Genomic DNA, 16515 nt, shown 5'->3' with positions numbered 1-16515 from the left:
GTGATGTCTCCTTCCTGACTGTGTGCAACTTACTGGTCTGAGATACCCAAAAGACCAAAATTAAATTAGTGGTAATATTTTGAGGGGCTAGTTGAGATTACAGTGATAGGAAGGGGGAAAGTCACAAAGTGATCTGCAGACAAATGAGAATTTTAATTTAATTTCAGTATCGCTTATGTTGGGATGAGATGTGAACGCTCAGTTAGGGTGTTTGAGGATTACCAGGTAGCCAGGAAAGACCTAAAGAGTGAGCTCAGAAGAGCCAGGAGGAAACATGAGAAATTGTTGGCGAATAGGATCAGGGTAAACCCTAATGCTTGCTATAGGTATTTAAGGAATAAAAGAATGACGAGAGTAAGATTAGGGCCATTCAAGGATTATAGTGGGAAGTTGTGTGTGGAGTCAGAGGACATGGGGAAGCACTAAATGAATATTTTTCAACAGTATTCACTCTAGAAAATGACAATGCTGTCAAGAAGAATACTGAGATACAGGCTACTAGACTAGGTGGGATTGAGATTCACAAGGAAGAGGTATTAGAATTCCTGCAGAGTGTGAAAATAGATAAGTCCCCTGGGCCGGATGGGAATTATCCTAGGATCCTTTGGGAAGCCGGGGAGGAGATTGCCGAGCCTTTGACATTGATCTTTAAATCGTCATTGTCTACAGGAATAGTGCCAGAAGACTGGAGGAGAGCAAATGTGGTTCCCCTGTTCAAGAAGGGGAGTAGAGACAATCCTGGTAATTACAGACCAGTGAGCATTACTTCAGTTCTTGGTAAAGTGTTGGAAAAGTTATAAGAGAGAGGATTTATAATCATCTCAAAGAATAATTTGATTAGGGATAGTCAGCACGGTTTTGTGAAGGGTAGGTCGTGCCTCACAAACCTTATTGAGTTCTTTGAGAAGGTGACCAAACAGGTAGATGAGAGTAAACCAGGTGATGTGGTGTATATGGATTTCAGCAAGGCTTTCGATAAGGTTCCCCACAGTAGGCTATTGTATAAAATGTGGAGGAATGGGATTGTGGGAGATATAGCAGTTTGGATCAGTAATTGGCTTGCTGAAAGAGGACAGAGGGTGGTGGTTGATGGGAAATGTTCATCCTGGAGTCCAGGTACCAGTGGTGTACCGCAAGGGTCGGTGTTGGGTCCACTGCTGTTCGTCATTTTTATAAACTACCTAGATGAGGGTGTAGAAGGGTTGGTTAGTAAATTTGCAGATGACACTAAAGTCGGTGGAGTTGTGGATAGTGACGAAGGATGTTGTAGGTTACGGAGAGACATAGATAAGCTGCAGAGCTGGGCTGAGAGGTGGCAAATGGAGTTTAATGCGGACAAGTGTGAGGTGATTCACTTTGGTCGGAGTAACCGGAATGCAAAGTACTGGGCTAATGGTAAGATTCTTGGTAGTGTAGATGAGCAGAGAGATCTCTGTGTTCAGGTACACAGATCCTTGAAAGTTGCCACCCAGGTTGACAGGGTTGTTAAGAAGGCATACAGTGTTTTAGCTTTTATTAATAGAGGGATCGAGTTCCGGGACCATGAGATTATGCTACAGCTGTACAAAACTCTGGAGTATTGTGTATAGTTCTGGTCACTGCATTATAAGAAGGATATGGAAACTTTGGAAAGGGTGCAGAGGAAATTTACTAGGATGTTGCCTGGTATGGAGGGAAGGTCTTGCAATTAAAAGCTGAGGGACTTGAGGCTGTTTTCATTGGAGAGAAGAAGGTTGAGAGGTGACTTAATAGAGACATATAAGATAATCAGAGGGTTAGATAGGGTGGACAGGGAGAACCTTTTTCCAAGTATGGTGATGGCGAGCACGAGGGGGCATAGCTTTAAATTGAGGGGTGATAGATATAGGACAGATGTCAAAGGTAGTTTCTTTACTCGGAGAGTAGTAAGGATATGGAATGCTTTGCCTGCAACGATAGTAGATTCGCCAACTTTAAGTACATTTAAGTCGTCATTGGACAAACATATGGACATACATGGAATTGTTGTAGGTTAGATGGGCTTCAGATTGGTATGACTGGTCGGCGCAACATCGAGGGCCAAAGGGCCTGTACTGCGCTGTAATGTTCTATGTATCCTTGATCAGGTCCACAAAGGCCACATCTGAACTTTTCTTGACAGTAGAACTTTGAATCCTGGCAGAAATAGATGGATGATAACATTGTAAGCATTATCTTAAAATTAACTTTTCAGTTTGAGATGAGCTTGATGTAATTCCCATATGAAGGAGGAAGGCATCTTTACTGTTTGCTGACAATGTATATTAGTCTATTCTATTCCTGCGATGAACATTAGAGTTGATTGTACTTTTTTGCAAGCATTATCTCCTGTAGTTTGTGAATTCTTGCTTAACAATAAGCTTTTCTAGCTTAGATAAGGGATGAAAAATTAATTAGAAAGCATTGAAATGATCATTGACAACAGTTTGGTGAGATCCATGAACTTGGTCATCTGGATTCCAGATATAAATACATGAACTACTTTATTGAAGGTTGGCTGAGTGTTAGGAATGTTGGGCATGCCTATTCATCTTCCATGACCAATGCTCACACTTCCCTTACTAATGTGGTGATCCATATGCCAACACTGTCTTGATGAGTCACTGCCATTCTTTGAGGTTCTCTGAAATTGGCAAAGTTGACAACTGTCAATACTTGGTATGATAGATCAATAAGCATTACATGTTAAGCATTCGCATGTAATTTTGCTAACTAGCTGACTGGGTGTTTAGAAACAGTGCAGTATTTTGTAGGAACGTAAAACAAATTATGCATTTAAGTAGGTAACACAATTATGCATTCTCCTTAAATTAATCAGTAGTTTAATGTACTAGCCCCCCAGTTCATATTTTTAAAATTTGTTTTATTTATAAAATTGTCATTAATGTAGTTAACCATCAAAATAATTCTTAAATGTTGAACTACCTCACATCTGAGAATTAATTTTAATTTTAAAACTTGTTTGACTTGTGTTTGATTCCTTGGTTAGGTAGTTTAAATAATGAAGAAAGCAAATAAACCTGACTTTTAAAATGAGAAATAAATGAGTATGACTTAATCAGCTTGGAAGCTAAAGAATGCGGAAATAAATGACATGACTATAGTATGAGATGTATTTGGGAAATATAGTTGTGGAGCTCAACTTATGATTAGGCAGAGGATATGAATGTATAAAGTGGGAACAGAAGTTGGCCATTCAGCCTCTTCCAGTCTGCTCATCATATCAAGATGTTGGTTGATCTGAGTATGGCTTCAATTCCACTTTCCTCCCTCCAGGATCTGGGAGAATGTTTCAGCAGCACAATTTGGCTATAACATTTCTGAAGAATTAGGGAACGATATTTTTGAGAATGCTTACCTCCATTGGCAATAGCACGATTCCAGCAGGGATCAGTTCCTGCGCTTCATTCTGAGCATGTGCTGATGTCAGTGCCAAAATCTCCGTGCTGATCTGCGCATGCGCCAATGTTTGTGCCTTTCTGCACATGTGCCGTGCCCCGCATGCGTGGTATCGGTGTCGATCTTTGTGCCATTCTGTGCAAGCGTGATGTCATTGCCGGTCTTCATGCTGTCCTGTGCATTCACTGATGTCAGCTGACAACAGAGCAGCTTCCTGTGCAAGCTACTGTACAGCAAGCAGCTTTCTTAAATTATTTTAGATGTACGGTGTTAACTTTACTTTTGTTTCATTAATACAGATGATTTCTACCTTCATTCAGGCTGTGCTATACTTGGCATTAGATTTTTGAGTGATCGTGAGTGATATTTAATGCTGGTCTGCATGTAACCCCACTTTTCCCACAGGCTCCATTATTTCTACTATGCATTTTTTTTTTATTAAGTGAGGTTTCACTGGAACGCAACTATGGTTGTACAGATAGGAAACTATCTGTATTCCCAATACCCTTTTGACTACCTCATTCATCAAGAAGCTAGTTACCTTTGCCTCAAACATATCAAAGGACTTTCTTCCTCAAAGGCAATGGAACAAAACTATGACTGAGAAAAAGTCTCTTTCATCTCCATCTTACCTGGGTCCTCCCTTATTTTTAAGCCAGTTCTCCTAGGTCTAATCTCTCCCACAAGCAAGATTATCCTTTTCGCATACATTCTGGCAAGTCCCCTCAATATCTTCAATTATTTCAACAGGATCACTTCTCATTCTTCTAAACTCAAGTAGGTACCAGCCCATTCTTCCTGTCCAATCATTCGTCATAAGATTTCCCCCATGAATGCACCCATGCCCTCATATTTGCATGTCAGTTGAGTGAACGCTGAACAATTTCTATAATTTGTTGTTTAAAAACTGCACACAGTACTCCGATGTGGCCTCATCACTCATACATTGTAGCATAGCATCCTTATTTCTATGTTCCCTTGGAGCAAATGGCAATGTTTCATTTACCTTCTAATCAACGAAAGGTAGTTACCATACATTAATTATTCCCCAAACTGAAGACTGTTGACTCCCTGTGGGCATTCATTCGTCTCATTGTATTGGATGAGGTGTTTGAGCATTGCTTTAGTACAGCTCACATTTGTACCTTTAGAAAAGGAAAAACAGTGATGCAGCATTTATTATGAAAATAATACATTAAAAAATAGCTGAATGTGGAATCAGATTCTGTCATTGAATTCCTCATGTTGGCATAGCCATAGAGGTGTACAGCACAGAAACAGACTCTTTGGTCCAACTTATCCATACTGACCAGATATCCCAACCTAATCTAATTCAATTTGTCACCACTTGGTCCATATCCCTCCAAACCCTTCCTATTCAAGTACCATCCAGGGCCTCTTAAATATTGCAATTGTACCAGCCTCCACTTCCTCTAGCAGCTCATTCCATACAAGCACTTCCTCTCCATGAAATATTTGCCCCTTAGATCCCTTTTATATCTTTCCCCTCTCACCCTAAACCTATGCCCTTTAGTTCTGGACTCCCCCACTCCAGGGAAAAGACTTTGTCTATTTATCCTATTTACCCCTCATTATCCTATAAACCTCGATAAGGTCACCCCTAAGCCTTTGCTCCAGGGAAAACCGCTCCAACCTATTTAGCCCCTCCCTGTAGCTCAAATCCTCCAACCCTGGCAGCATCCTTGTAAATCTTTTCTGAACCCTTTCAAGTTTAGCAACATTCTTCCAATCTTTTGTATGTACTTTATGAAAAGGTCTGAAAGAACTTGTCAACCTTCTTTCCTGATTACAGAAAGCCAGATTTCTACGAAATTGAAAGCATCAGTAAATGGTCGATGTATAAAATGAGATGCAAGTCAAATTTCAAGGCATAGCTATTTGTATATTGCATTCTGCATGCTGCAGCTCGATAATACAATTTGCTAATCTTACAGAGCCAAGTGACGATTATTCACTCTGATAGTGTGGAACAGACTAAAAGTTGTTATTGTTGTCACATCTGTTTATGCTGTTGTTGTTGATTTGCCACAGCCTAGTGCATATGGTCACTGTCATCCAATAAGATGGGGTTAAGTATTTTCCACTGGGAATGTAGGAAGTCCAAGTCTGAATAAATAATTTGTTCCTTTTCTCATGTTGCATCATACATGTGTAATTTGCATGTTGATTCCCTTTGTAATTCCTCTAAATTCAGATGACTAATAAAAGTCTAAATGTTGGAAAAATGGCCAGAATGAGTTTGAGTCAAATCATTTTGTTTCATGGTTTTGGGGAATGTTTTCCCATTCTCGTTAAACAAAATACTATAAAATATACGTGTGTTATTTTAAGAGACTGTAAAAATTGCTTCAGCTACAGTGTTAACTGGATTTCTCTAGTTTGTTTGGTCATGCCATCCTACTTCTTGAGACATTGACATGAATATTAGTTACCAAATCTGCTACAGGAGCCTAATATCCTTTAGATCTGTCATTCCTGATGAAGGGCTTTTGCCTGAAACATTGATTTTCCTGCTCCTTGGATGCTGCACCACTGTTTAAGCCAGACTTAGCAATCCTGGGACCTTCAAGCTGACTTGGCAATAATTGAACTTTCTCTTTCCCTTCTCCCAAATAGTAGTCACTTGTTCCACAGGGTATGATAATTAACATGCTATAATGTAATGTGTGAAATTATTTAGATTTGGAATGGGTTGTAAGAATATAAGAAATTTGAAGATGAGTAGGCCCTCTGGCCAATATAATTGCCGTAAGATGTCTTTACTCAAATGCACAATTCCTTGGCAATAAAGGTAAATATATTTTCTGCTCTTCTATTCCAAGCTCTAGCTGTATATTAATTTTGATTCTTGTGTAGAGAACCAATATTTTACAATGTTTCTCCATTTAAAAATATAGTTAGTTATTCCTACCAAAGTTGGTGACTTCACTCCTCTGCATTTCTATTTTCTTTCATGCTCACTTAATCCCATTATTCTTTTGCAACTTCTTTGTGTCTCAACAGCTTTCTTTTTCAACTAAATTTGTATCACAGCATTGTATCCTGTTTCCTCATTAGCAATTAGAATGTTTTCGGTCTCAAATACTTAGAATATGTGATCCTTGTGGCACTTCACTAGTCATCCACCAACTTGAAAATGACCACCTTAATTATATTCCCTGGTTTCTATCTACATGTAATCGTGCTAATCTCCTGTGCTCTACTTTGAATATGACCATTTGTGTATTGCTTTACTGAATGCTTTTTTGAGAATCTCAAGTATGTTACATTCACTATCTTGCTAGTTAAAGCCTCATAGCTCTAAAACAGATTTTGTCGAGCATGATTTCCCTTTCATAAATACATGTTGAGTTCACCCAGTGATATCAGTTTTCCGATTACTATTATCAGGCTAATTGATCCGTTGTTTCCCTTTTGTTTCTCTCTATCCTCTTTTTGAATAACAAGTTTCCTTTTTATCAATTCCCAGACAGCACTCTAGGACCTTGATTTCTGAAAGATCAAATGTATTCGCTATCCCTGTAACAATGTTTCTTAAAGCCCTAGTTTATGGGTCTTCAAGGCAAGGGGATTTATCAGTTTTTAGCAATTTATCAATTTGTTTCATACTATTGATTTACTACTGCTAAGTATTCCTGCTACTTGTTTTTCCCTCTTTCCAGATTTTTGTCTTCTGTTATAAAGATAGAAAAAAACATTCTTCTGACATCTGTTCTGTTCCCTCTTTCCCCATGAAAATGTTTCCTTACCCTGCTTCTAAGGTTTCACATCAGTTTTTACTAGTTTCTTCCCTTTTTCATACCTGTGGAAGCTTTAATAATCTGGTTCTCGCTATTGCTGGTCTATTGCATATTCAAGTTTCTCTTCCTGTGTACTTATTGGTTATGTATTGACTCTGGAATCCTCTTACTACTCTTGTTATTCTAATAAGCCTTTTAAGTCCAATATTATCTTTAACTTTTCTGTTAGGTGTGATTGAGCCACGTTTTAATGAAATTACGGAACTGATATTCCAGTTGACTGTAATTAGGTCTATATTTCAACTTTGTTTTGTTTTTAGCTGATGAAAATTCTGACAAAGCAGTTGGAAATTGTGCCTCATATGTCATTAAAGTGGTAAGTACAAGCACACTTGCACCTTATATGCTGACATGTGAATTATATTGAAATGCACTAGTATGCTTAACTTCTGTCATTTCTTCTTGAGGCTGTCAAATGCTGTGTTTAGTTAGACCATGCCAAGCCATGCCTCGTGGGAAAATATGTGCAGAAAACTAAACTGACCTCCAGGCACTGGGCTGCACACAACATCTTTGAGACCCTGAAGGAAAGGTAAATGGTTGATTCTGTTGAAAGGTTCCCAAAGTAGACTGTCAAAAGACATGTTTGGTAGTACACCTCCTGGCCAGAGTTGTCAAACAAGCACCGCGATTTAGCTTGGATGTTGGTGAGAAAGATCTTTCCTGTTACATCATTCACATACATGCAAATTCTCAGTGCCATTGCATGCTCTTCTCGGGCCACTTGATGGGAAAAGTTTGCTGTCTGTCTCCTGGAATTTGTATTGTGAAGAACATCTGTGTAGAGATGTATAACTTTTTGACATGGTTCATTACGAGCTGCTCTGTAACTCAAAGCTCTTCTGTATGAAGTGATCCCAGAGGCGTGCATGAGACAAATGTCAGCTGCTGCTGAAAGGTCATCAAATTGGCTAGAAGTGCAATTTAGTCTACCAATAATTTGTTGGCATTTCTGTAGAAAGAGCTTTCAATCAGTGTTTCAAACTGGAGCATTCCAAAGCCCAGCACTATATGTTGAGGGGTACTCCAAACTTTATGGGTCAATTGTCAGAAAGACCGAAAAGCAAAATAGTGCAAATGCTGGAAATCTGAAAAAAAACAGAAATTGCTGGTGAAATTCAGCAAGTCTAGCAGCATCTGTGGAGAGAGAGGAAAAACAACCAACATTAAGGGAAGGCAATGACCTCGTGTCATTATCGTTGGACTGTTAATCCAGAGACCCAGATAATGTTATGGGGACCTGGGTCTGAATCCTGCCACGGCAGATGGTGGAATTTGAATTCAATAAAAATAATCTGAAATTGAGTCTAATGATGACCATGAATCCATTGTCAGTTGTTGTAAATCAAAAACTCATCTAGTTCATTGATGTCCTTTTAGGGAAGGAAACTGCCACCCTTATCTGGTCTGGCCTACATGTGACTCCAGACCCACTGCAATGTGTTTGACTCTCAGCTGCCCTCTGGGCAATTAGAAATGGGCGATAAATTCTGGCCTAGACAGCGGCGCTCTCATCCTGTGAATGAGTGAAAAAAAGTCTGACCTGTTGAGTTTCACTTCTCTTTCCATGCCACAAAGGTTCAATGAGGAAAAGAGAGAATTTAACGCTCCCCTACGTTGGGACATGTGTAAACTTTCCCTGGTTGTATTTATTAGTAAATGTGTTCTGTGAATCTAGAATTTTATGAATTATATTTGACTTAATTGGATCTATATTGCACTGTAGTATGCCTTGACAAATGCTGTATGTTCTTCAGAAGAATGTTCTGCTTGTATCAAACATCTGGTTACTAGTTAACCTGAACAATCCAGATTGCTTTGAGAAAAACTGATTTTTGACAGTGGAACCGCAGAAAAGTGTCCTCTTTTTAAAAAAGTTTAAGATTTGAAGCTTTAAGACCTGGTCTGAAAATGAGTAGATTTGTCTTTCAAATTGGGTAATACTTGAATTTTGTGCGAGTTTACTCCCTGGATTTGGCAGGCTGTATCATGGAGAATATAATCCATGCAAGGCTGGATTATGTATCTGTCTATCCATTTATTTGATTTGTACAACTCAAGGATAGAATTCATCAGTTGTGATTGTGATAATGTGAAACGGACATTTTGAAAAAAAAAACAAGGCTGCTTAGAATTTTGCTGTAATTTTTTCTTTCAGTAATCCCACATAATGTAGGACTTGCACTAAAAGAGAAGCAGGAACCCCTACACTATTGGCTACCATTGTGCCTCTGCTTTCCACCTGCCTGCCTCAGGACTGTTTTATCAACCTTGAACTGCATTGCTGTGCTGGCTCAATGAACAGCTCTTGTTTATAAACCAGCACCCATAAGATTGGGCTGCTACCAAATAAATATTAGTGTAAAGATTGTTTCTTTTTCTTTGTTTTGCTTCACGATGAAGTCTAAGTTAAGGTCATCTCAGAGGCTTGGTTCACGCATGCAGGAATCATTATTTTCTGAATGCTAACTGTACAGTTTAACATGAGAAATAGTCTGGGATTGGCCATCTCCTGCATCAATTCTTAGTTTTTTTTTCCTTACTTTTCTCTGGATTGTCCCTAATGCTTAGAACCCTGCAAGCACAATGTGATTTCAGTTAATTTTCTTTTGGATGAGTTACTTAGTTCATTTTCATCCCATGATTATTTAATATTGAGAGGGGGTTGGCCTGGTAGAATCTATTGCTGTAGCAGCTTGTGTAGGGCAGAAGGGTAAGACAGTTGTTAAAAGCAAATTACTGCAGATGCTGGAATCTGAAACCAAAAGAGAAAATACTGGAAAATCTCAGCAGGTCTGGCAGCATCTGTAAGGAGAGAAAAGAGCTGACGTTTCAAGTCTAACTGACCCTTTGTCATGAGATCTGACAAAGGGTCAGTTAGATTTGAAACGTCAGCTCTTTTCTCTCCTTACAGATGCTGCCAGACCTGCTGAGATTTTCCAGCATTTTCTCTTTTGGTTTGAGACAGTTGTTGTAGGGTTAAAGCACGTGGCTGGTAAAGCCAGGGAAATTGCCCATCAGAAGATTCCGTCTCTACTAAATGTTTGAAATGCCAGGGCTGGCTCTTAGAGTTTTTAGCAGATCGTTAATACAGTGAGTGCGATTATCTGTTCTGTTGTCGTTATTTAGGAAATTTGGACAAGTAGTATCAGACTGTGATGTTGCATTGATGACATTGGATCATGTGATGTTTGCAAATGTATTTTTTTTATGGTTGGCTCCCCTGTACTTGGGAATCTTTTATTAAGGTTTAGTGCCAGCATCTGTTAAAGAGGGAAAACAGAGGGCAGAAAGAAAAGGAGGCCATGGTCTTCACTTCTCCCCTTAGTCCTCAATCTCCCTTGCTCCTGATTCCACAGTGAGCTTCTGCCTCTTCCCCCAACTTCATTCATTTCCAAGAATCTGTATTGTAACCTTGCTTTCCTTTAATCATCATTAATTAGCTAACTTTGTATAGGGCACAATTTCTAAATTTGGACATGGTGCAAAATTTAGAATTGCTGTAAACTGAGAGAAACTTCAAAAGAACATACCTTAGTGGAATGGCTGAACATCTTGAAGATAAAATTTAGAGCAGAGCAGTGCAAAATGATTTTTTTTTGGTTGGAAGAGTATGGCGAGACAGTGTACAATGAGAGGGACAATTCTAAAGAGGATGCAGGAGCAGAAGAACTACAAATAATGTACCCAAATAATTGGAGGTGGCAAGGCAGGTAAAGAGTGGTTGATAAAAGTTAGATGATCCCATGATTTAAACATGGGGATAAAGTGGAAAAGTAAACAAGTTATGTTAATCTTTTAGAAACAATTGTATGTCTTCAACTCGAGTACTAGTTTCAGGCATGAGGAACTTGATTGATAGATTGGAGAAGCTGGGACCGTTCTCTTTCAAGATGAATGTTCAGAGAAAATTTCATAGATATTCACTCATGAGGGGTCTGGACAAAAATACATGGGGGCTTAAAAAGAAACTATTCTCTGTCATAGTGATTGAGAAGCAGATGGTACAGATTGTAAGGTAGTTGGCAGAATTGGTAATCGGATACAGTTAAAACATTTTGTGATGTGGTTATGACCTGAATGCACTGCTTCAGAATGTGAAGGCAGGGTTAACTGAGGCTTTCAAAAGAGAATTAGATCATTATTGAAACCTAAAATTGGCTATGCGATGAAGGTAGCAAAGTCCCACGAGGCAAAATACTTTGACAGACAGCCAACATAGGTAGAATGTTCTCTAATGCTGTAATCATTCTGATCCTATGTATATTTTTACCATTGCTTCATATGCTAAAGCAATTTTTCCTTGGTGAAGAAAATAAACAGTTGTTACTTTGACTTGATTAATTTTCTCTTGGGCATTCCTGTCTTTAATGCCTCAATTGACTTCTAACCCATTGAATTAGCATTGAGACAATATTTTTGACTAAATGATGCTATTCTGTTGTTTTTACCTGTTTGGTTAGGAGTTGTTTAAAAATGTGCTGGTAGGACATTTTGTAATTCCTGTCAAATCAGATACAAAGTGTTCTGATAAGGCTGGGTTTGAAAATTAGACACATCGCTTTTATAACTTAGCAAAATGGTCATTTAAAACTAATGCTAAAATCTCTTCCAGTGAATGTTTTTTAGAAAGTTGTTTTGTGAAATATAAATCCTTTTGGTTGTTTTTCTGAGTAGTGTGGTAGTAGAAATCATCTGGTTTGTTAAGCTGTGCAATTCTTCTGGGCCTCATCAAATGGATTGCTGTAATGGCACCATAGCCACTTTATCATTCATCAATTATAATATCAGCACCAATTTTACCTTTAAAATTTTATGTCAGATAATATTTGGAAATGGATAAAACGCTCTTCAATTCATTTACCACTGCATTTTCAAAGTTATAATTATTTATCTTTGGCTGTTCATTTACTACATTTCTGCATCTCCTGATCTACTCACTTCCATATTTAATGTCCTAATCTCCTTCAAGACAGTTACTGTCACACTGGCCATCTCACTGATTGCTTATTTCAAATCGTTTAAGTTCACTGAATACAGACTTGAATGACTTTGGCTTTCAGCTGGTTTAATCCTGTCGCCACCTGGATCTGGCTGGACCACGTAAAGCACCGTCAGATTCTGCTCTTATCTGCCAAAAGTGAATGATTTCTGATCATTCTGGAAAACAAGTATCAGCCTCTGTTCTCTAGTGTGTACAACCTTGAACACTGCTCCCCTATTTCATTGGCCCTTGCCTGCAACAACTAACGTGAGATACTCATAACTTTGTTGGACGAATAGCTACTTAAAACACTTCAACTGTCTGTGCTGGTTCACCTCCTCACCACCATCACCAGGCTAAAGCCCCAAATCACTGCTGCCTATCGCTGACATTTTTGTTGTTTCTATGTGGTTTCTCTGGAACCCTCCATGCTCACCTTGTCTGAGATGAGTCGTTAATGAGACAAACCTCCTTGCCCTTATCCTTACTGCTGATGACCCAACTTCCATTCCTGAAACTTCTCAAATGTATGTTTATGATTTTCTGTACTCTTTAATACCTCCAAGCAAGCCTCCACCTTTGTTATAGCCGAATGAGCTCTTACCAAAGTCAAAATTACATCTTAAATAGCTTTGCTGTCAGTAAATCCATTCTTTCATCCCCTTTGTCTATAACCTTTGGCATGGTTAACGATTCCCCTCCCCTCTATTGCCTTTCTTTCATCTCTGAATTGGGTTAAATTGTACACTTGTGATTCCATTTCTTATATATCAATTTTTGCCATAGCTACAATAGCTTATCTTCCGAATTCCTTGTGGTTGTTTTTCGATTCTTCAAGGCACTAACCTTGTCCCATTCCTATATCTCATGTATGTGTAGTTCCTTCATAGCAAGTTCATACCATCCATTTTCACTCTATGCTGGTCAACCCTATCTCATCATTATGTCTCGATTGTCCTCTGACTCTCTGTCGCATTGCTTTATGCAAGTCACTACACTGAGTGGACATTTCCTCCAAGTAAACACTTCAATATTTGGGAAGACTGAAGCCTGTATTCAGTGTGTCAATCTCCCTTTCAAATGTCCAGCGCCTACCACTGACTGCCTTTCTCCTTGGCAATTGGGTCTGTGACTGAACCGGGCTGTTTGCTTGATTGAGGTAATACTTGATCCTGCAGTGAACTGTATACAATATATATGCACCATGATGCGAACTATCTGTTTTCACCATTATCCAACTTGGTCTCCACTCATCTACTAACACCATGTCTTTGTTGCCTGGAGACTTGACTGGTTCTGTGTACAACTGACCTATCTTCTACATTCAACCCACCATAAACTTGATGTCATCTAAATCTTTGTTTCCTAACTTGCAATAATTCTTGGTCATCTATCTGACTTGTGCTTGCTGACCTACAGAAGTTCATGGTTAAGCAATGCTCAATTTATATTTCTCGTTTTTATTTTCTAATCCTACCTTCTTATCTCCATTCTCTTTCAGCCATATCAGTTGCTGAGATTTTTGCTATCCTTGAATTCTGGGCTCTCTAGTATCCCTAATTTTAAACAATAAATTGAGTAATCACTCATAGGTATGCCAAAGTCCTAAGCTCTGCGATTGTCTAAAACATCCATCTCATTGATTAAACTCAGAGTCATGGAGATGTACAGCACGGAAACAGACCCTTCGGTCCAACTCGTCCATGCCTACCAGATATCCCAACCTAATCTAGTCCCACTTGCCAGCAACTGGCCCATATCCCTTCAAACTCTAACCATTCATATACCCATCCAGATGCCTTTTAAATGTTGCAATTGTATCAGCCTCCAACACTTTCTCTGGCAGCTTATTCCATACATACACCACCCTTTGCATGAAAAGGTTGCCCCTTAGATCTCTTTTATATCTTTCATCTCTCACCCTATGCCCTCTAGTTCTGGACTCCTCCACCCAGGGAAAAGACCTTCTCTATTTGCCATATCCATGCCCCTCATGATTTTATAAATCTAGTTAAGGTCACCCCTCAGCCTCCGATGCTCCAGTAAAAACAGCCCCAGCCTTTTCAGCCTCTCCCTGTAGTTTAAATCCTCCAACCCTGACAACATCCTTAAATATTTTCTGAACCCTGATGATTTGACTGAATGTCTCTGGATTATTATTGAAATGTACAAAATATTATGATTTCAATCATACACAGTTTATAGAATCCTAATGTGTGTCTCTTCTGTTTTTAGGAACCCAGCACCAATGGGCCACTTTTTTCAGAACTCAAGTTTTATATGAGAGCAGCAAAACCAGATCTAAGTGAGTTCAAGTATATTGCATGTGAAAAATCATTTGTCATGTAGTGTGGAAGTATCTGACCTTCCTAAACCTAACCTGTGAACAAATTGGATCTATGACAATAGATTTGTTTGAAAGCGCTAAATATTCATTACATAAGCGTTGCATATTTAGTGGAACTGCTGGTGATTGTTTGGTTTACTGCATTAATCCTGTACCCATTGATTCTGTATTTGTGAATGTTTTGTTTAAATAATTGCTCATGTCCATAAATAGTAATTTTAAAACTTTTGGTGCTACTCTGAGTGCAACGCAGAAACTATGGCATTTTCTTTAGTCATCAGCTGGGTTTATTTGAAAATATGACATACATCTATATCCAAGTTCTAACATGCTGTCTATTGATCACTTCCTTGTCTATGGATGCCCGTTGCTGATCTTTTCAATAATAATTGCTGACAGACTGGCAGTTGAAGCATTTAGTATAAAGTGCTGTTGTTGCTCAGACTTATTCTAGTCAAATAACTTTGTATCTATCTCCAAAATATATTTTCCTAAGACGGTTCAAGGTTATGAGAAGTATGATTGTGCTTGGATAATAGCGTCATAATGTATTTGATGTAAATTATTGTATCCAAACTTTTTTTGTGATTGTCTTTATTTTCATTCCACAGTTCATAGCTGGATAGCATCCCGCAAATTAAATTATCTTGGTGTACCCAAGTATTGGGGCTCAGGACTATATGATAAAGGAGGCAACAGGTAAGCTTGTATGCAGACTATCATGCATTGCAGGTCAGTGGAGGTGTATTTTGACTCTAGACTATGCATTAATCCCCAGAGTTTTTGCAGTGAATTGATTTTCTTCAATTTTGTGGCCTTCGGAGCTCCATCAAGCTGAAAGCACATGTTGTTTCAAACTGAAGCTTTATTGTCTTTAGAGCATTTACTATTAACTGCTGCTGCTTCCAATCATAAAATAAGATTAATTTCTGTGAATGGCCACTGTGTGGCACATCTTGCTCCCAATTTTGACAAAGCCTGCTTCCTGGCTAACTTGCATACTGCTACACTATTTTCCAAATTGCTGGAAAGTAGTCATTGTCCCTTGAGGCTGAGGCTCCTTCCTATGCCTTGCTTTCCTCCTTTTATCACTTTTTTTTAATGTTACCTTTGACCAAGCTTTTGATTGCCTGACCTAATTTTTCCTGGTGTGACTAAATATCATACTTCATTATATAATGCTCCTGTGAAATGCCTTGGGCCACTTCATTATGTTGAGTTATGTGGATAAAAGTTGCTGTTGAAAATTTTTACAGATTCCAGTTTGAGAAGCTAAATATAGTTCAGGAAGGTGCATGTTCATGTAAATTTTCTCACACTCATGCATTGCTTTTCAAGGGGCACTGCTTGTATACTTGTCCAAACTGATTGGAACCAATCAAATCAATTGTGACATACTTTGTAATACAAACTTAAAATTTGAAAGAAATGGATTAAATTGCGAATCTGTGGTGTCCTGTTGAATTGAATTTGAGATCATTAAAATGTTTTATTTTGTTTCAGTATATGTTCAAAGGGCTTTGGAGATAGTGGGCGGCACGGTACTCAGTGGTTGCCACTGTTGTCTCACAGCACCAGGGTCCCAGATTCGATTCCAGCATTGGGTGACTGTCTGTGTGGAGTTTGCACATTCTCCCCGTGTCTGCATGGGTTTGCTCTGGTTTCCTCCCACAATGTGCACGTTAAATGAATTGGCCATGCTAAATTGCGCCATAGTGTAAGATCAGTTAGTCAGAGGGAAATGGGTCTGTGTGGCTAATTCTTCAGAGGGTTGGTGTGGACTGGTTGGGCCGAAGGGCCTGTTTCCACACTGGGTAATATATAATATTATATATATAAAACTGGGGTTAGTTGCTAATAAGATATTACTAAGGTAGTTGAGGATTGGGATAGGTCAACACACCCTAATAGATCGGGAGATAGGAACAGGAATGGATGGTTCAGGC

General features: G+C 38.8%; 1 protein-coding gene across 1 annotated transcript in view; it reads left to right on the top strand.

The window, feature by feature from the left end:
* Positions 1 to 16515, top strand: part of vrk1 (VRK serine/threonine kinase 1) — an 81942-nt gene that overhangs the window by 19440 nt on the left and 45987 nt on the right. Inside the window, exons 3-5 of the mRNA XM_072568261.1 lie at positions 7499 to 7554; positions 14458 to 14527; positions 15181 to 15268. Of these exons, the coding sequence (XP_072424362.1) occupies positions 7499 to 7554; positions 14458 to 14527; positions 15181 to 15268 (214 nt within the window). The remainder of the gene's footprint in view (positions 1 to 7498; positions 7555 to 14457; positions 14528 to 15180; positions 15269 to 16515) is intronic.

The sequence above is a fragment of the Chiloscyllium punctatum genome, chromosome 4 (genome assembly GCF_047496795.1).
Source record: "Chiloscyllium punctatum isolate Juve2018m chromosome 4, sChiPun1.3, whole genome shotgun sequence".
Taxonomy (NCBI): domain Eukaryota; kingdom Metazoa; phylum Chordata; class Chondrichthyes; order Orectolobiformes; family Hemiscylliidae; genus Chiloscyllium; species Chiloscyllium punctatum.
The sequence above is the reverse complement of the archived record's forward strand: the minus strand, read 5'-3'. Positions and strand labels throughout refer to the sequence as shown.